Below are 20,231 nucleotides of genomic sequence, written 5' to 3'. Positions count from 1 at the left end.
TTCAACTCTTGCTTAAGCAGGGGCACCCAGAGCAGGCTGCCCAGGACCATGTCCGTGAGATTTTGAAGATTTCCAAGGAGGAGACTCCACAGCCTCTCTGAACAACCTGTGCCAGTGCTCCGTCACAGCAGAGAAGTGCTGCCTGGTGGTCAGAGGGAGCCTCCCATGTGCCAGTTTGCACCCATTGCCTCATGTCCCATCACAAGATTCAGCTTCTGGCTCAGGGGTGCTCTGGACACATCCAAGGCGGAAGGTGTTTCTCATTGCTGAGTACAAATTGGCCATTCACGTGGAAAATAGTTCCGCTTCACAATCCTTAGATTCCCAACATTTAGCTCATGACACTGTTCCAAGTACAGTTTAAGGACAGAAAGCAAGTCATGGATAAAAGCTCCTCAGGGCTGACACGTAGGTTTGTCTGTCCGTCGCACCGCAGCGTGACGCTGTGGAGGTTGCACTGTGGCATGAAGTGGGCCCCCTCTGCCAGTAAACCTTCCCTGGCCTACTTCTCTGTTCATCTTTAAAGCACTTTGTTATTCTCTTTCCTAATCAGCACCCCCAGAAATGACTCTTAATGTAAATGGAGTTGGTTACAAACCTTTTGAGATCACTTATTTCTCACTTATTCATACTCCAGCAATGCGTTGATGGAGGAACACGAAGCAGAAATGGCTCGTGGACGTGTGTATGGTATTGCAGTTGCTGAGCAACCTGTTCCTTGGTTCAGTCATTTAGCATAAGAATCCAATTTCAAATAAGATATTTGGGACCCTGCTTGACTTAGTATGCAACAGCCAGCGTAACCTGCAAGGACGAGTTGAGCAGGAAATCGAAGCAGCTTTCTTGGGAAACAAAAAAAAAAGCTTTGTGGGAACTTCTCATCATGAAGGACCGTATATCTAAACCGTTGCTTTCTAATTCCCATGTGTAGCTTTTCATGTTTGAGTCCTTGGGTAGGTCTTAGATCCCTGCTCCATATACAGTATGCCCAGGAGCAGTGGTTTTTATCTACAGTTCGACAAAGACGTTATCTTACTGAGTGCTTGCAAACTTCCCGTCTTTTTATTAATAGCATCCTAAGAACAAGCTCGTTTTAACTTGTTTCAGTAAACCAGAAGCTTTGGCGAGAAGGCAAAATAAACTTCTCTGTTGATGGAAGCGACTGGTATAGACCTCCAGTTACTTACCTGAAGCATTGAGGCAGCCATGTTGAATGGGGAATGTAGGGGGTGGAGGCCATAGCCTGCTGAAAGTGGGATAATAACGCTGCTTTTTGCCCCAGTCTGGCCTAGATGGGCAGCTGGGCAGAGTGGGGTATACCTCAGCGACCACATTGGTGGAAGCAGTGGTCCAGCTCTGCTTTCGATGTGCCCTTATGCCAAAAGCTAAAGGTTTGCAGCTGTCCAAGTCGTCTCCCTCACACAAGCTGTTTCCTCCAGATACTTGGTATGAAATGAAGGCTTTCAAAGTCTAATATCCAAATAACCTTCATAAAACAAGAAGTATACAACATCTGAAGTAATTTGGAAAAGATTTATTTTTTTGAATGGTGATAAAGGTAGCTAGCTAGGACTGCTAGCAAAATGGTGCATATAGAACTGGAAGATACCTTCTGAGCCCTGAACAGCTATGTGGAGAAGGGGTCTCATGGGCAGGTATCCAGTCCCTGTACTTTTTTCAGGACTTCAGACTGCATATACATGATTGATAAGGAGTATGTTGCAGCGCTGTAGGGCTGTGACAGCAGGCAGTGGTCACAGTGAGTTGTCTCCTTGTTTTTATGCAGTGGATTCAGCTCATATCAGAAAATAAGTGAAAGCACGCATGAGTACATTCTTCATCATTTAACAGCTAATTATTCCAAAGTAACAAATGTAATTGTCAAGAGAGTTTGTTTTGGAACATCTTTCCTGAATAATCACTGCTGGTTTTTGCATGTTTTTTCATAATCTAATTTAAAAAAGGACAGGATGTTTTTAAGACACAGAGCAGTTGTTACGCATTTCTAGCATCTTCATGTTCCTGTGTGGAAATCGGTGGCACGCTCGCTCTCAGACCCATGCTGGGCTTTGTGTACGTGGCCATTACACGTAAGGCTGCCTGGTAGAGTCATTGAGGTATTTAAGGGTCATTTGTTATGGAAAACCTTAGACTTTTATGTTAGGGGCATGAAATATTTGGCATGCAAATCTGATACTGCTGTTGATGGGTAACTTATTAAGAGTCACTTGCGCTGCGTTGTCATTAGTGACCTTAAAAATGCGCAGCGATTGTTTCCAGATACGTGGAATATTGCTGGAAAGAGGAAAAGAAGGAAGGCAAGAAGTCGCTGTTTTAAATTACTGGAAGGGGAATTCAGATGAGATGTTAGGAAAACTTTGTAGTGATCAGAGGAGTTAGTCACTGAGCTGAGAAACCTGGGGAGACAGGGGAACCGCTGTCTCAGGGTCTTCAGGAGCAGGTTAGATGGATGTTGGTCAGAAGTGATGCTGGAAGGGCTCCTCTTCCCTCCAGGTGGGTCCGAGAGCCAGGAAACCTCTCCAGGTCCCTTCTCACCTTCTGTCAGTGGCAACAGTGTGAAAGCCTCCGTCACTTTCCTTAGTTCAATTTCATATCTCTGATAAACCAAAAGTACTCTGGTTCTTGTTACACTACCTGCCTATCATCTACTTAAAATAACATCATCAAAGGACATTTAATAATTTGTATGCTCTGGCCATTTTTCTAGCTGTGGTTGGCACATCAAGATGTGTACTGCATGTTTCATTCTTTCCTGGGCATGGCAGCTGAGACTACGTTTAGTCTTTTTGTCTTTTTCTTCAGAAGGAGTCTTTAACTGGGTCTTGCTGATGCATATATGGGGGGGGAATGGGCTTTTCAAGACTGGATTTGGCACACAAAGTGCTTATGCTCTTCTAAACACTTAGAATCTAATTAGATTCTCATAATGAAAAAACAACTTTTTGATTATAATTTCCCAAGTGTGGGCTTTGTGCACATAATGGTAGTGATAGTTTTTTTTTCTCCCCTCTGCTTTCCGAACTTCAATCTAGTAAACTGCCAGTTTTAGCATAGTGCCACATTTTTGATTGCTGTTGTCCATGTATCTTTAACCCAACCTATAAAATAATCAGGATCAATTTTATTTTTTTTTTTTGTCTTGTCCCTTGCCAAAATTCGTACAGCTCTTTCGAGCAAAACGCGGGAGGCGCAGCGGCATGGTGGTGTGATGACTTCACCTGTGCACTGGGCTGTAAAACATGCAGGTGGCCTTGGGAAGAGAACCAAGTCAAGGCCTTTAAGATCTAATCTTGCAAGATAAGGCGAGTTAATGTGTTATTCCTCATGCTGATACAATTATGTGTCTGTTTTGCAGGAAAAAAGAGTCCAAGTCTCTCCACCGTTAACAAGAGGACCAAGTGCCTTTATACCAGAGAACGAAGTAAGTTTTAGCTGAGCTGGTTGTGTGGGAGCTTTTTATTTATTTATTTATTTTAAATGGAAACACTGAAGGACACTTTTACATCTTTCTTGCCCAGTGGTAAATACGTGGATGAGCCCCGTTGTCAGCACAAGTAATGGTTTATCCAGAGCATGCTCCAGTGGATAAGAACCGTGCTGTCCTTTCATATGAGTGCTGCCAGTGGTCTTGCTCTCAGTTGTCCACACTCCCTGAGACAGCCGTGAGTGCTGGCTCTGCTCTTTTTGTGGGGGATGATCAGTTCTTACTCCTCATGTCAGGCCTGAGGGGAGACCTACCTGGTACTGCAGCAGCTCTCAGGGCAGTCACTGACCTTCAGTCTGAGTGAACCTAAAAATATGACTAACTTCTTAGACTCTAACTGCAGCTCTTTAAGGGAATTTATGGTCGAAAGGAACGGTTTGACTTTAGACTTGAGATTTCTGTGCATGATTTAATGTTCAACTTAAGCCTTGTTTTGCACCTTGCTACAGTAAATAGAAACTTCCCTTTGCTGTAGTTCTTTTACCCTGATATTAATCTTCCCAGAGTATTATTTATTGATTGATGAATTGTTTAGAATGGCAGACTATAAAACCAGAGCCTTTTTTGTTTTGCTTTTAAGTAGTTACTACTACAGGCAGATAAGTCACGTGCTAGAAGGGCCAAAAAGAAATTTTTGAAAGATAAGATATCTGTTCTTTGAGTCTCTCTCTGTTTATACACTGAAGACTTGAAACTAAAACCAAACATAGTCACTTTAAAGCCTGGCATCAAGAAACATAATGAAGCAAAAAAAGATGTCAAAATGAGCCTTGTAGACTTGAGAAAGGGGGAGCAGAATGAGTTGCAGCCAGCCAAACTTGCGAGAAGGACTTCACTTGTGTATAAAACATGAACTTGAGATGCTGAACCTCATAACGACTTGATTTTTCTCATTAAGACAATAATTGCATGAACAGGAGAAAAATGAATGTAATTGAAGTCTTAACATATAACATTTTGAGAGGATTCTTAATGAACTCATTTCACAACCAATGAACTTAGAAAAAAGTGCTAGCTAACAGTGCATAAGGAAAGCACTGGGCCTTCAGCAGGAGTAACCTCAGCAGTTACCAGTGATGGAACCTCCACCTGTAGGAATAAAACAGGCAGTGTCACAAACAAGTGTTAAATATTGTTTGTTTAGCAAACAGCTACTTCTGTCCCCTTATTCCTTGGCATTAAGGAATGTAGTGCATAGGAAGGATGTAGCCAGAGATTGGTCACACATTAAGTGTCTCACAAATCTTGCTAAGAACACTGCTGTTATCAAAGCCTGCTTTATTTTCATAATGAAGAGAATATGGACAGAGTAACAACAAATTAATTGTAAAGCATCCTGTTAAAAGTGCCATAAGGCTTTACAAGAAGAATAAAAAAGTGTTTTTGTAAATCCATGGATGGTAATAAATCAGGAGGAAGTACATACAGTGTATGAAAAGGATAGTATAGGTGGAGATAAATCTCAGAAGCAATAATGCTGCATATTGCTGTGCCTCACATAGCAACAGTGCAGCCCTACAGGATTATATTTCAATTCTGCCAGCAGAATTTCTTCTCAGTGGGACTGAAAAGTGTAATGTTCCCAAGAAACTACTAAATGAGACAGACGTATCTTGAATACCTGGAAAATAAGCTTGCTTAAAAATACAGGGAACTCCTTATAGTGGAATGATGGATATGTAATAGTGAGTGAGATGGAATGATCTATAATGTATGAATAACGTTCTGATGGTAAAAACGTTCCTAAAGAAAACTGAAGAGGCATCATTTTTGGTACAAAACAAAGAAAAGCTGTAAGAGTGAAGAGCAACACATGTAAAATTTATGAGGCTGCCTGACTGTGTCTTCTCTTTCTCTCTGGGCCCACAAATTAAAACAGGGAACCGCGGTGGTGAGAAATGAAAAGGTAGTTCATGTTGTTCATGTTTCTTTGCATATAGACGAGATTTGATGGAAAAAGATATGAAACACTGTACGTTCATCAGCCTGTCATAAAGAAGGAAAACATACTTTAAATAAAATAGCTCAGCAAGAGTTGTGTCTTCCTGGTTTTAGGCACTTTCTATCTTCACGTGCAGTGAACTAGCTGAAATGGTTTCCCATTCCACAGTGTTTGCTGGTCTGATACTGTGCAGTTTCAGAATAGCTGTTTTAGCCTTCTGCTTGTAGCTTCAATGGCGAGCGTGTTTAGAATGGCTGCTCTTGGTGATAAACACTGAGTAATAGCACTAATTCTGTGTCGGGGCTTGCAATTCAAGAGCTACTTACTTGTACTGCTTCATTTCATCTTGTGCCCAAGATTTGGATCGGCTGGAATAATTAATGAACAGCTTTTGTTTAAAGAAAGCGTTAAATTCCTATTCTAAATAATACTTGAATGTTATGGACAAATTAGCATTTGATCTCCTCTTCAATTTTACAAACACAGAAGGAGTAGATTGCCAGACTGTTTCTATAATTTGGTTACATAACTCCATTCCTCTCCATTAACTCTGAAATTGTTTTTAGGGCTGAATGCTCGGGTGATGTGTGTCCATACAGGCTGACATCCGTAAAGACTCTACTTTCCATTTAGATTTTGCATCCTTACAGATCTCACACAAATCTGACTTGAAGCGTCTGAGGGTTCTTATCCTTTTCAGAAAGCTTTACAGAAAAAAATGTTTTTGTTTTTAGAAACACATTAAAATAACAGAGGTACAGTGTAAAGTGTTCTTCAGTTCCCTGTATACAAATAGCATCTGTATGTGCATATTCACATGCAAACAGGCACGTATATTTACATACATACATCCGGATCTCCAGAATTAGCTGCAAGTTTTTTTACACAAGCAAACCTTTCATAGTGCAATATGTTTCTCTTCAGGGCTAAAGCTGGCCAAAATCTCATTTTCTGCTAAATTTGTCCACCTTATTTTTAAGGTTATGCAAGCAAATGGTTTGGATGAACGTACTAATCTTCTTGTGGAAGAATACTCCACATCTGGTCGCCTGGACAACATCACGCAAGTCATGAGCATCCACACTCAGTACCTGGAGTCTTTCCTCCGCAGCCAGTTCTATATGTTGCGCATGGACGGGCCCCTTCCTTTGCCCTATAGGCACTACATCGCTATAATGGTATGTACCAGCAGGCTGTGCATTTTCTCCTGTGAACTTGACTTTCTTATTAGGGGAAAAAAAAAAAAAGGAAGAAGGAAGAATTTAGAAAGAAGAGACCAGTGTGATATTTTGACAGGGTGTGAATTTTTCTGGTTGGTTTTTATCAGAATAAAGCATGCCTTGCTACAAGGTGTTCAGTGAGAAGGGCAATTCACTTCTCACATGCCCATGAGAATGAGGTTTTACAGAGAGCTGTTAAAACTCTGTCACCTTCTGGGCATTTAACCATCAGCACACAGCAGCAGGGTGAGATGCAATGGTCTGGAGTCACATCAAATTCCAGGTGGGCACATGGAAAACGGATTTTACCGTGAGGATGCTCAGACTTTGCAACAAGGACCAGGAGAGGTTGTGTGATCTCCAAGGATGGACGTTTTGTCTGGACAAGGCTCTGAGCAAACTGATCTAAGTGCGAGATGAGGTTGGACCAGACATCCTCTAGAGATGCCTTCCAACCTCAATTAGATTCTGTGCTTCAGAGTAATCCACTTACACTTACTAGAGAACCCTCCCTCCAACGTAGAGCTTTACAATATAAAACATGGCCTTTTGCAACTAAATTTATTTTTTTTGTCTGTTAATATCCTGCTTCCACCTGCAACAAAACCAGATTACATGCTAATGTGCTGACCTTTTCCCTCTGTGTTCAATTATTTTAGGCAGCTGCCAGACACCAGTGTTCCTACCTAATAAATATGCACGTTGATGAGTTTCTGAAGACTGGCGGGATTGCAGAGTGGCTGAACGGTTTAGAATACATTCCCCAAAGACTGAAAAATCTGAACGAAATAAACAAGCTCCTTGCACACCGGCCCTGGCTGATCACAAAAGAGCACATTCAGGTACCTGTTAAATCGTGCCTTCTAATAGCAGTAAATGTCCAATAATGAGAACTACTGTAGTGTCCAGTTAGGCTTCGTTACCTTGAGTTAAAAAATTCAGGGAAGTACTAGAGCATTGAATAAGCCAATAAATTCTTCTTTGTGACAAAGGCAACAAGATTTATTTTTTAGGAATGGCATTGGCTATGATAACCCCAAGAGAAAAGAGATAATACATCAGGTTTCTCTTTTTTTATCTAGTGAGAGTGTGTGCAAGAGGAATACGGTGTTATTGGAGGAAAGGAATTGATCCCTTTTTAAAGTATATAGCAGTCTTATACAAAAGCTGGGGCCAAAATAAATTTTATATTTACACTTTTCTTATTCTCATTTCAGAAACTTGTCAAGACTGGGGAAAATAATTGGTCTCTTCCTGAACTGGTGCATGCTGTTGTCCTGTTGGCACATTATCATGCCTTGGCAAGTTTTGTATTTGGTAGTGGCATTAATCCAGAGAGAGATCCGGATACATCTAATGGAGTCAGACTTATAGCAGTCAACAACTTCTGTGTCTGTGATCTTGCCAATGACAACAACATAGAAAATGCATCCCTCACAAGTAGCAACTTTGGGGTTAGTGTTGCAAGAAGATTCTTTTGCTTGCCTCTGTTTTGCATTAGAAAGCTTTCTTCCATTCTTTCCTGTTTAAATTTCAGGGTAGCTTGAAAGTTTTTGTCTACTTTACTGGAATGCTTGGGTCTGGTAACTCTTACGTTAGCTCTAACAGCTTGCCGTGTAATCCATTTCAAAACCACAGTGAAATGGAGGATGATAGTCAGAGTAATGTGATTTTAATAGCTAATCTCACAACCCATTGAGCAAGACTAAAACTTTGCTTCCAATTGAAAGCTTAAAGTCCCAGTGTCTGCAGATAGTGTATCACTGACTGGAGCATTGTGTCATCCGTGTCCTTATCATGTGGAATGAAAAAAGAAATGGGGAAAAAAAACAGAGGTCACGATATTCATTTTGACTTCTAGGCCTCCAATCACAAAACAGGTCAATTTTGAAGCTTTTTCATGTAGATGAGAGGAAATGTCTGAAATAAGATGGCTTTGTTCCTCATGCGGGTGTTCTGGTCTTGAATCAACCAACAGAGGACTTTGATTACTGGCTAATTAACTTAAATGTGGACTTTTTTCTGAAAGCGCCTTTGAAGGAAGGTCCTTGAATTAATCCCGATTGCTGAATTAGCCTCATCTCCTTTGATGGAAGATAGGGATTATGAGCAGAGTCACTGATACATTTGTAAAAATTAGCAGGCAGCTTACAGGCTGAGCATGTGATCCATCAGCTCAGTTCCTGCATCCGAGGTTTCTGGGCTGCAGGACACGCTAGCTAAAATCACTGGGATGTCTCATTCTGCATCAGTAGTGGGCAAAGGGCTGCTGCGGACTGCGTGCTGCTTGTTAGTGAGTGATACACAATTAAACATTTATATCTGTGAGCAGAAGATTGAAATCAAAAGGAAATGATGGAAAAGGAAGACCAAACAATTTACCTTATGAAAAATCTGAATGACAAATAGAGATCACATAGCCCAAACTTTGGTGTATTTCTAGCAAAGAGGCCTGTTTTCTGCATAAAAGCAAGAAAAAAAGTCTGCATAATGGTTGTTTTGAGTACAGAACATGAAAATAAGCAAAAAGAAAAAGAAAATCCTGGTTTTCTGTCTCAGGTTGTATTCCTGTATTGCAGTGTTGTGCTGTATCTCCTCAGTAAGGTCCTTAGCAGTACCAGTATACTGAATAAAGGCACCTTCAAGTTAAAAATTGTTTCCTGATACACATGGGGCACATAGACAGATGTTCCCAAGCAGTCTTTATGGTGGAACATACGCTTTTAGCGGTTTGCACCTTCAAACACCACCCCTTTTTGCTGTTTATCTTGCTGCAGTAGCGTAGCGTGATAGATGAGAGTAACACCACCTCCCTTCTTCTGACTTTCTGACAGCTGTTTGTCTGTGCTCTCTGTGACAAAACGCATTCTGGCTTCAATTCTTATGTTTGCTGCTGTCTTTTTTTCTTTTTGAGAACACTCATTGTTGAGCATGAAATCTGAAGATGACACATGTTGTCTATCTTCTAATTTTGCAGAATGTCATGGTGTTTTTGCAGATTGCAGATTCTTTAAGCGAGCTGGAGGCCTTAATGGAGAGGATGAAGAGGCTGCAAGAAGATAAAGAGGATGAAGAAGCCTCTCAGGAAGAAATGGACACTCGCTTTGAGAAGGAAAAGAAGGAGAGCCTGCTAGTAATTAGTGGAGGTATTTGTGCTTTTCCAGCTCTGTTTTGTTTGTGCTTTTCAAGAACTAAACACTGAGTCCAGTTCAATGACTATAACTCCTGTCCATTTTTTTATTCTCTCTCTTGGCTTAAAAAGGGCGACCTGCTTCACCTCCTTAACATTTCTTGATTGGCAAATACCAACATCCATTTCATTACTTGAAATTTAGCTTTTCTGTGTTAAAAAAAAAAAAAAAAAAAAAGCCTTTAGGCTTCTTTAAAGAGTTGTGTGTAAATTCCTCTCTTTGTGTGCTCTATATATACAAATTAATTCATCCATGCCTGGAAAGGATATCAACGAATTGACGACTTGCTGTTTTGAGCGATCCTACCGCTGTGCTTTTCCATTACCTGTACTATGTCAGAGATTTCTTAGCATTCAGTTTATCTGTAAGTAGTATTCAAAATTCTGAGCTGAAAGATTCTTTTCCAGTGTTTTTCATACACCCTGAAGGCCTTCATCGCTAAAAAACATGCAACTAAATGTTTCGTACAGCCAGCAGGTTGTTCTTTTTTTCCAAAGAAAGTGTTTCAACCAATATTGTTAATCCAATCAGAATCTCAGATCATCTCCTCACATTAGAGGTTACCTGAAGCTTCTAGTTTTTATCTTTGTAAGAAATGACCCATAAAATGCCACGCATCGCATGAACACTGTTCTTTGTGAATTTAGGGCATCAGTATGTGTTACTAGTAGCTTCAGAGAAAATCTGGTAAGAAAGTTGAAGCTACACACTACTGGGTAATCGATTCTCGTTATTCAGACTATGAGCCAGATCAAGCATGTTTAAAGGCATTTAAGTTTTTGTGCACCAAGCCCAAAAGGGAGGAAGAACATACTGTGAATCAGCAAAGGTTGTTTTGTGGCTTTCCACATCTATGCAAAATCTCTGAAAGGAAACACATCCAGCAACATCACTGTTGGATTTTTTTTAAAATGGGCATTGTCCATTTTCAGTCTGTTTTAATTTGGTCAGGCAGTCTCAGTGGTGTAGATAAACCAACGCTCATTGCAGTTCCATTATCAAACCAGGGCTTCCGTAAGTCTGCAACGTCAAGCTTACAGGCACGAGGTGTTGTTTGGGCCAGGAGGGTTTCGTTGATGTGGTTGCTGATTGCCTTGTTGACTTTCCTCCTTTTTTTTTTTTTCCTTTTGCTGAGTTTGAGCCGAGGAGTCTGTGTGCGTTGTGCCTTTACCCTGCCATGAAATCCAGGGGAGAGGAGCGTGTGCGTGCAGGTTGTTCGTTCTGCACTGAGGACTCACTGTAGCAGATGCTGTGCAAGCTTCTTCCTACGCCGTTATGTTTTGATTGTTTAATGAGGCAAAGAGGAGATAAAGCACTTCTGCAATTCTTAGCTGAACTGATTTTTAAGGTGCTAACAGTGGACATCTGGCCGCTGCTCTGTCAATGCATGTGGAAGCAAGCCAGGATTTTAACATCAGGGTCAAATGCAGTCAGCTATGCAGTGGTCAACTTCTGCAAAGGTGGTTACACAATCGAGCCACCTGTTTATTCAGGAGGGAAAGATTGATTCCTGATAGAAAACCTGCACTTGCTTAGTGACACGTTTTGGAGCTCTTTGAAGATGCTTGGTTACTAGAGCTCCTGGCAAAATTTCAGCCTGATGTTCTGTAGACCTCTTTGCTTTCCTGTAATGTGTAGTTGATATTTACAAGCGGAGCAGAGCGTTGCTTTCTCGTTGCTCATATTCTGGGTTACAGAACAGAGCTGGTGTAATTCTGGACACCGTACCTGTTCAGCATGACAATCGTGTTGTCAAGGGTACGGTTTTTCTATTTCTTATCCTAGCATAATAACTTTACTAACAAGATTCATCTTGCCTGATTTAGGAGATGACTCTATGATATCTAGCCTTCTTCAGGAGTCAACAGAGAGAGGAGCACACCTCCAGAAATGCAGCCCATTTTGCAGAAATATCTTAGCTGTCTGGTGTAGGCTGACATTTAATTGGCTTGATGAAAAGGATGGATCCCATACAAGTAGATTGGGATTGATTTTTTTCCTTCCTTCATACCTTTCTTTTCCTTTGCACATTTTTTTTTTAGTTGCTCTCTAGTCCATCAGTAACAGCAGCAGTTGGAAGTCAGTACTAATTCCTGCCTAAACCAAAGCATTTTGCTGTGTTTTTTCTTTTCTACAGCATTTGACGATGAAATAGTTTCCACAGATGTCTCCCGCTATATTGAAGATCCTGGGTTTGGGTACAAAGACTTCGCAAGGCGAGGAGAAGACCATCTGCCAACATTCAGAGCTCAGGTAGCATCTCTTTAAAGTGCATCACTCAAAGAGTGTATGTATATGTCATTACAGGACAGAGTGTAAAGTAGTTGTAGTGGGACGTGTTGCATGTGCTTTTCCTTGCTATGGTCCATTAAATAGCTTGCAAGCTTCTATAAATTTACCAGAGATGAGTCTTTTACTGTTCATAAATCTCAAACAAGGGGGTTTTTAGCTTTCAGTCTCATTCTAAGTATTACCAGGAGTAATATTTGAAAACTGCAAAGCTTATCAATCAATATGGAATAAAAGCGAAAGAAAAAAAATGATTTTTTTTTCTATCCCTCCAAATGTGAAAAAAAAAAAAAAACTATTGGAAGAACACCTTATTCCTGCCATTTTTATCAAGTGTTCTCTGTCCTGTGGTTATCAATAAATAGATGCTTACATGTCTGTGAGAGCAGCTTAGTGAGTCATTCCTGTGGATACACCATATCACTGGACTTTGAATGTCTGGAAAGAAAAGGAGTTCTTAAAAATGATTACAGCAACACTGAAGTTTTTGGTTCTTCATGAGTATATATATGTGTATTTTAGAGCTGCTGAAAGAAATGTCCTTTTGTTTATACATTGTCATACATCCTGGCATCTTCATCCATAACCGGCGTCACAAACCTCTTCGTAGCATGTACCAGCAGGGACGCTCTGGGTAATTCTGTTCCAGGTTATAGAGTAGATTAGTCAGCAGTTACAGATAAATTGTAAGCAATGGAAGAAATCTTAAACCAAAACTGAGAACTTCAAGTAAAACACACTAGGTTCAGGAGAACTCAATGATCAGGGGGTGTATCTAAGGCTGAAAAATACAGAATCTGTGATCACTTTCAGGAAATGTATTTATCTATATAGCAGCCGTTGCTGATCTGGATAATTTACTCTGTGGTCTTTATATGAGCCTGAGGTAGGTAGCTATTGCCAAAAAGAGAAAGGCAGAGACAGAGCCTGTAAATCAATGCTGCTTAACTACTTCAGGAGCAGCAGGCTCCCATGGAAAAAAGCTCAACAGAAGTTGAAATTGGAACTAAAATGTCTCTGCTCTTAAATAAACAGAACAGCTTCTGGCCTCCATTCAAAGGAGTCACCTTAGTAATTTAACTTTATTAGCATGTCCTGCTCTCGAGCAGTGAGATGTATATACCCCCAGCCCCCAAACGCTCTGCTATTAATGCTACTTCAATTGAAGTAGCATCCCAAAACTCTGCCATAAATTCAGTCCTTAGTCTCTTGAAGCAAGATTATCGTTTGTCTCTGTGGGTTTAAATTCAGCAATAGGAAAAGGCATTTCACGCACAGCAGAATGTCTTTCAGCCTTTCTGGTTTTCCTTTTTCATGGTTGGTACAAATCAACTATGTTGTTAGTAAACACTGCTTTCCCCATCCTGGGGCTTCCATTTTCAGGGGCTTTTATAATGCCCCCTGGGTGTCCTGGACACTTTTGCAGGGCTGGTAGATCCGGCATATCTCACAGGCTTTTTAAGGTAGTTTGGACCAGCTGCTGAGAGCCAAATGCGATGTTGTGGGGTATTTCAGATGTCACCAAATTCCTCTTTTATGCAGCTGTCCTTGATAATATTCCCCACAGTCCTAAGCAGTTGGGTTCAGTCCAATAGATGAGCTCTACAACATGTGGGTAGGAGCCCCTTGCCCACTGGTACTTCTTGAAAACAGCCTTACGCAGAAAAGGATGTGGAGATCATAGAATCACAGAATGGTTTGGGTTGGGAGAGACCATAAAGGTCATCCAGTTCCATCCCCCTGCCATGGGCAGGGACACCTCCCACCAGCCCAGGTTGCCCAAAGCCCCATCCAGCCTGGCCTTGAGCACCTCCAGGGGTGGGGCGTCCACAAAAAACCAAACAGACAAACGTGAGATGATGCCCTCAGTTGTAGTAAGGGTATGTGGCTGAGAGATTGCCAAGGATCTGGGCAACTAATGTGTTCTGTTACAACCACAGCACGGGGAGTGGTTGTGTGCTGCTCTGGAGCGGGGTCATTCTCCCCCAGTGTTGATGCCATGCCACTGCTTCGCAAAGATTTCCCATTCCTGATGTGAGCAGGCATCTTTTCACCTTTGCAGTCCAGGTGCTTGTTTAAGACCAAAACATCCTGGATTTTATTACTTTGTTTGAGGACTTTTCAGCACTTTACCCCATGTACGTCCTGGGTGAAAGCACATATTCCACCTCTGCTGAAAGTGAAGGATAAAAGCCTTGAAGAGGAATACATCTGGAAACTAAAAAGTCCATCCCACTCAGAATGACTCTGGTCAAATCAGCAGAGCAAAAAGTGGAAAACTGCCTCAGCACTTCAGAACAAGCTTGTGTTTTTTTCTCATGTAGGCTCATGATGTAATGTTGTGATGTGACATTCATTGCCAGGAAACCTGGGGGAATGGAGAGGGTGATATAAGTGAAGGATTCAACATACAAATTCTTTGAGGAGAACAAAGTTACAACTAGTAGACAACAAAAACTATTGAGCTATAGAGAGGGTCAAGTGGAAACTTCACTTCACTTGTGTATTTCTGTATTTCTTTCTTCTTCTGCAGGACTATACATGGGAAAACCATGGCTTTTCCCTTGTAAACAGGCTTTATTCTGATATTGGGCATCTCCTCGATGAGAAGTTTCGGATGGTGTATAACCTCACGTATAACACTATGGCCACACATGAAGATGTTGATACAACTACTCTTAGAAGAGCTTTATTTAACTATGTCCACTGTATGTACGGAATCAGGTACGGGAGAAAACCCCCTGGTTAAGGAGTGCATTTAAAACTGTGGAAACAGCAAATGAAAAATTAACTATGATGTGAGAAGTTAGACTTAGACTTAGACCCCGATAGCTCAGTTTGAGAGTCAGAGTGGTGGTTTTTTGCTGTTGCATCAGCACAGCTTTCACTTCCAGTGAAGAAAATGAGTATGAATCAGCATGGAAGTTGTTAGAGAAATGTCTTCTCTGAAGCAAACCTGTATTCTCTGTTCAGAAAAACCAGCATCCCAATACCAAACCTTTCCTCTGTTAGCAGGTTTTATTCCAGCTTATGTAACAAATGCTTAAGAAATTAATGCTACAAAAGACCTTGCTTTTAAAAACTTACATCCAACTGAGTGATTGCCTGTGTTCTTCAGGTATGATGACTATGATTATGGAGAAGTTAATCAGCTACTTGAACGCAGCCTGAAGGTTTACATAAAGACAGTGACCTGCTACCCGGAGAGAACTACCAAGCGCATGTACGATAGCTACTGGCGTCAGTTCAAGCACTCGGAGAAGGTGCGTGTTTCATAGCCAGACTGGCTTCACACAGAGCCACGTGTGGTTTAAAAATGAAAATATTGTAACTCCTAAAAACGGCTGTATCTGTCAAATTGTTTTTAACAAGAGAAGAACAAGCCAGGTTAATTTAATTCATTAAATATAAATCTTACAAAAATACTTCTTAGTGTATTGGAAATACCGATTCTTCTCTTTTTTATTTTGAGTATTTATTCTTCTCTTTTTTATTTTGAGTATTTTTATTATGACTTCTCCATAAAATTGAACTGACAGCTGTAATAGAACAGTGGATAAACTTGGGAGTACAGAAGCGGTTAACCATGCCAATACTTTGGATCTGTGGATCAAAAAAGAGCTTATTCCATTCTTCATGGTGTTTTTCATCAATAAAAATGTCAGCGTGTCTTGAGATATCTAAGTTAAATGCTTCCTGACAAGGGTTCAGTGCTTATGTGCCTGCTAGCCTGTCTGGCATATGAACTATTCCTTATTCTGTGCTCCTGTGTAGTGGTCACAGGTGGTAGTAAACAAAACAAAATGTAACTCATGAAGAATTAGTACCATTAGGATACAGAAGTGGTTTGTTGGGACTTCTGGGATGGACGATTGGTTAAAGCAGGTGAGCTCCTTGCAGTCCTAGGACATTGTCTGGTGTTGGCATACTAGACAGGTTTCCCAAAACAAACAGGAGTCTTGCAGCAGGGTACAGGGAGAAAGTACATGATTTCATGCCACATTACTTTACTAAAGGTGACAGGTGTTAGCATAAATGAATAAATGTTGTTGCGTTACGAGGTAAATTAAATGTCTGATTTAATTTTTAACAGGTTCACGTAAATCTACTTCTAATGGAAGCTCGTATGCAAGCAGAACTTCTGTATGCCCTTCGTGCCATAACTCGTCACTTAACCTGAAGCAGTCACTGGGAGGGAGTAAAGGAATTTTTACCGAGTATGTAAAGACCTTTTGAAATAGATACACACCAGAAGCTGTTTGTGATGTAGCATCAGGTTATTCAAATTCTCTAGTGTCAAAGTTTAGCCGTGTTTCTCGACGGCTGTAATGTGCAATGACGTGTTTTATTTTCTTGATGCTTAACATTACTAATGATAACAAAAGTAACACTGAGGAGCACTACTCTGCATTGTTTCCGGTTGGATTTCTGCACAGTGGTCAGAATCCTAAAACTCTTTTTATGATATTCAATTCTAGCGCTTTGTTCTTTAAGCACCGGAGTGAAGTGCTTAGAGACTTCTTTTCCAAGCAATCATTTTTCAGATTAGTGGAGTCCACCAGAAGATCGGCTCTGCCTGTTCCGAGAACGTACCACCACGTCCTGGCTCTGACAGAGACGCACACGCTGTGTTGCATTGAATTGCCCACTGGATTCTTCTGTGTCTCCTGGAGACTGCTTGCCAGTCACTGTCTTACTACAGCAATTGAAGGTGATGTGAAATGTGGATGCAAACATTGACCACACTTTAATGTGAAATTAATCGTGACAAATTCTACAGCATGCTACTGAAGTGCAAAATTCATCTGCTTTATCGTGCCTCTTCCCAAGAGAAGAGCCCTCACAAATTGCCGTTTCCGCTACACTTACCGTGTCTCAATCATGCATAATCCTCTTTTACTGACAGTCACCCTCAGTTGTCGTTACAATATCCATGCTCATCACATGTTGCAATTCGTTTAGTTGGCACCTATAAAGTTGATACACAGGCTGACCAAAAATAGGGTTGTGGGTTTTTTTGCACTCTCTTCTTTCTCGATGTTTTAAGTAAGGAAAGTAAAGGCAGGCTAGCATATCTGTTCTTTCATATTGGATGTGTAGAAATCTATTTCCCATAACTTCTTCATAGCATGAAGTCTTAATATTCAAAGTTTAAACGTTTCTATGCATTAGTGTGGGTGAACAAAAGAAAAGTGCAATATTTAAAAAGAAAGCAAGCTTTTTTCCCTATCATGTCACTGCTAAAGTGTCCTTTCTATATAGCCATAAAGAAATTTTAAAACCAAATTTCTTTATTGTCTAAGGCCTAGCAGTTTTGTTTTAGTTTTTATGGCTTAAGACAACCTGATACTGAGATGCCAAAGCATCCCCAAAACAAAGCATTCTTGGACAACTGGTAATATTGGGGAAGGGAAGAAATAAGCTGCCAAAAATGTCACACTTTTGTGCTGTTTTCTGTTGCTTTTGACTAATTTTAAGAGCACAAAATGTTGATATTTATAGCTTTATTTTGTATTGCATTTAATGAACCAGTGAAGTGCCTAAAGAGATGCTTAAACTTACCCAGTAGGATGCAAGTTGTCACTGCTTAAACTGTTGTCTGTTGGTTTGGACCTTTCGTAGTGCTTTGAGGAGGGTGACCTTTGTTTCTGTCGCATACGTGCAGAAGTAACTGGATGGGTTTCTTTTTAATATTCCATTGGATTGTAGAAGATAATACGGGATTTTTTTCCACTGATGATTTCAGAATCGTTTTTGGAAAATGGTAATATTACCAGTCATACTTTTAACACTTTCCATTGACAAAACCATGGACCACTATGCTTTCAAGTTAGTTTTCTTCCCTTTTCCTGATACTTTGCTGTGACTCCACGTGTTGGATTTTTCGCTTAATCTGTCTGTTCCAGATTGGAAAGCTAAATGATTGTACACTTCTCTGCACTTTCAGACTGCAGATTCTGCATGTGAAAAACCTTTGAGGAAAAATCAGTAAATTTTTTTATTTTAATTTAATGTAATGTTGGCTACTTGGAAAAGTACCCTCTGGACAGCATCCGACTGTCTTCTGGAGAGAGCACTGGGTAAAACATCAGATTTATTTATTTTCAATAGCTAACTGCAAAGATTTCTCAGAAGTGTTGAGACACTGATACGTATGAACTTAGATTGACTTTCTAAGTTGTTAGAGTTCTTTTTCCTCCCTGTTGTAAATGTAGTGGCCGTACCGACTGGCTTTTGTGCATAAAACAGTTCTGCTGAGAGGACTTCTCATGCAATACCTTTGCTTTTTTTTTGAGTGGTGGGAACCGTACAGTACTACTTTAAATTCCTTTGCTTTGAGAAGCCAAGTGATTCTCAAGAAGCACAGTTGAGCTCTGGAAAGGAGGTGAAACTAGATTTGGGTAACTAATAGGACCGCTTAGTTTCCCTTCAGAAATGCAAAGACTCTTAGAGTAGCTTGAGTTTTATGTTTGGAAACATGAGTGCCTTTACTTCTTTCCTTATGAAATATACTTGCCAGCTCAAATGCCTTCAGAGCAAAGTACATGAGCAGATTTGAAATATAGAAACCATAAATGGATTGCTTCATAAAATTTGTAGTAAATCAGTAATTTTTTTTTTAAGTGCCATATCAAGTCACATATGGCCTGCAGGACATTCCACCGTAGGAAATGTCATTGTGCAAGTAGTTTGCTATTACTTTTTTTTTCCTTTAATATTAAATGCAAACTTGAAACTTTTGGAGATATTTTCCATGTGGCATTTTTTTTTTTCAGAGTACTGCATTTACAGTGTAACGATTTATAGCCTAGTTTTTATACTCAAATTTATGATTTTTACTAGATGTTTGTTCAGAATAGGTCTTTCAAGTCATACAGCTATACCATATGCTTTATGCACGCTTTAGGCTCACACTGTGCCAAATTGTAACGTGCAAGTGTTCTTGGAATTTTTACATTTTTAAAGCACTCATGAATGTGAATCTTCACCCTTTGATCATTAATATTATCCTGAAGAGTACCGGAATCATTGGAAGTGTAGATACTCTCCCTGTTTTCCTTTATTGGAATTGATATTTACCAGCATCAATGTTAGTCCACAAAATCCCAGCTGTGACCAACACACAAACAAAGTGTGCAGTCTCCTGTCTACTGAGGAGAAAGCTTGTTAGGTACAAATTAATGAGCTAGCACAGGAAATGCTGTAAGTAGGGAGCAGCTTTGAGCAGGGACAGCTTCTTATCACTGCAGAATCACTGTAAAATGTGTGTTCTGGTAGCGTATCTTCTCGCTGTATAGAAATCACTCCGTTTTTTTTGGTGATGAAGAGAAGTGGAAAAGATACCAGTTGGAGAAAGCATTTGCATTTCCCAGAATATGAGCCTGCAGCTGATCATCACAGGAGTGTCATCACGTTGGAACAGAAACCAGTTTAAACTAAGGTAGAATCTGTACACATAGCTACCAAAACTAGCGTTGAGGTATCCTATGAGAATTTCAGTAAGCTGTAGATGACTGAACTGAAACATATACACTTTGTCCCAAAAACTTGATTAAAATGAGAAGGATGTACTTTCAGCTTTAAGAACTAGTAAATTGCCACATCAGCTCTTCCTATGCATTAAAGAAATCTTAAAGCACAGGAAAATCCGTGATTATAAACAATTATAAACCTGGTAGGTCTCTGTATAAATTTAGAGCAGATTAGGACAGAACAAAAAGGAAAACATTTTGCTTCTCTCTTACTCGAGTGCAGAAGGTCAAAGCACCAGATTCTTCAATAGTATTTTTGTTCGTAGCAATGCTGATAGATGCTTTCATGGGATTTGGGAAAAGCAGTTAGTTGCCTGAATTTCAATGGGAATTTAAGCAGCTAGGCATTCAGCAAAACCCTGCAAGGTGCCCACTTGCATTTTTGAGTCAGATTTTTAAAGATACTTAATCACCTAAATTCAATAGCATAAAAGCAGTTTCCATAGAGATTAAAGGAATAATATGTAGCAGATCTGTGTGATTTGCAGCGATTGTTAGTGAAATGGGTTGGTGGGGGGACTTAATATAGACTCAGAGAAATCTTTTCAAAAG

The 20,231-nt window shown here is 40.2% G+C and overlaps 1 protein-coding gene across 1 annotated transcript in view; it reads left to right on the top strand.

Annotated features, from left to right (window-relative positions):
* Window positions 1-16,904, top strand: part of SESN3 (sestrin 3) — a 37,966-nt gene extending 21,062 nt beyond the window's left edge. Inside the window, exons 2-10 of the mRNA XM_084285007.1 lie at window positions 3,377-3,442; window positions 6,428-6,625; window positions 7,327-7,509; window positions 7,885-8,121; window positions 9,666-9,813; window positions 11,996-12,111; window positions 14,681-14,871; window positions 15,266-15,410; window positions 16,241-16,904. Of these exons, the coding sequence (XP_084141133.1) occupies window positions 3,377-3,442; window positions 6,428-6,625; window positions 7,327-7,509; window positions 7,885-8,121; window positions 9,666-9,813; window positions 11,996-12,111; window positions 14,681-14,871; window positions 15,266-15,410; window positions 16,241-16,327 (1,371 nt within the window). The 3' untranslated portion in view covers window positions 16,328-16,904. The remainder of the gene's footprint in view (window positions 1-3,376; window positions 3,443-6,427; window positions 6,626-7,326; window positions 7,510-7,884; window positions 8,122-9,665; window positions 9,814-11,995; window positions 12,112-14,680; window positions 14,872-15,265; window positions 15,411-16,240) is intronic.
* The last annotated feature ends 3,327 nt before the right edge of the window (window positions 16,905-20,231 follow it).

The sequence above is a fragment of the Netta rufina genome (assembly GCF_964035555.1).
Source record: "Netta rufina genome assembly, chromosome: 1".
In the NCBI taxonomy this organism is placed as follows: domain Eukaryota; kingdom Metazoa; phylum Chordata; class Aves; order Anseriformes; family Anatidae; genus Netta; species Netta rufina.
Note: the sequence above shows the minus strand (reverse complement) of the source record. Positions and strands in the feature narration are given on the sequence as shown.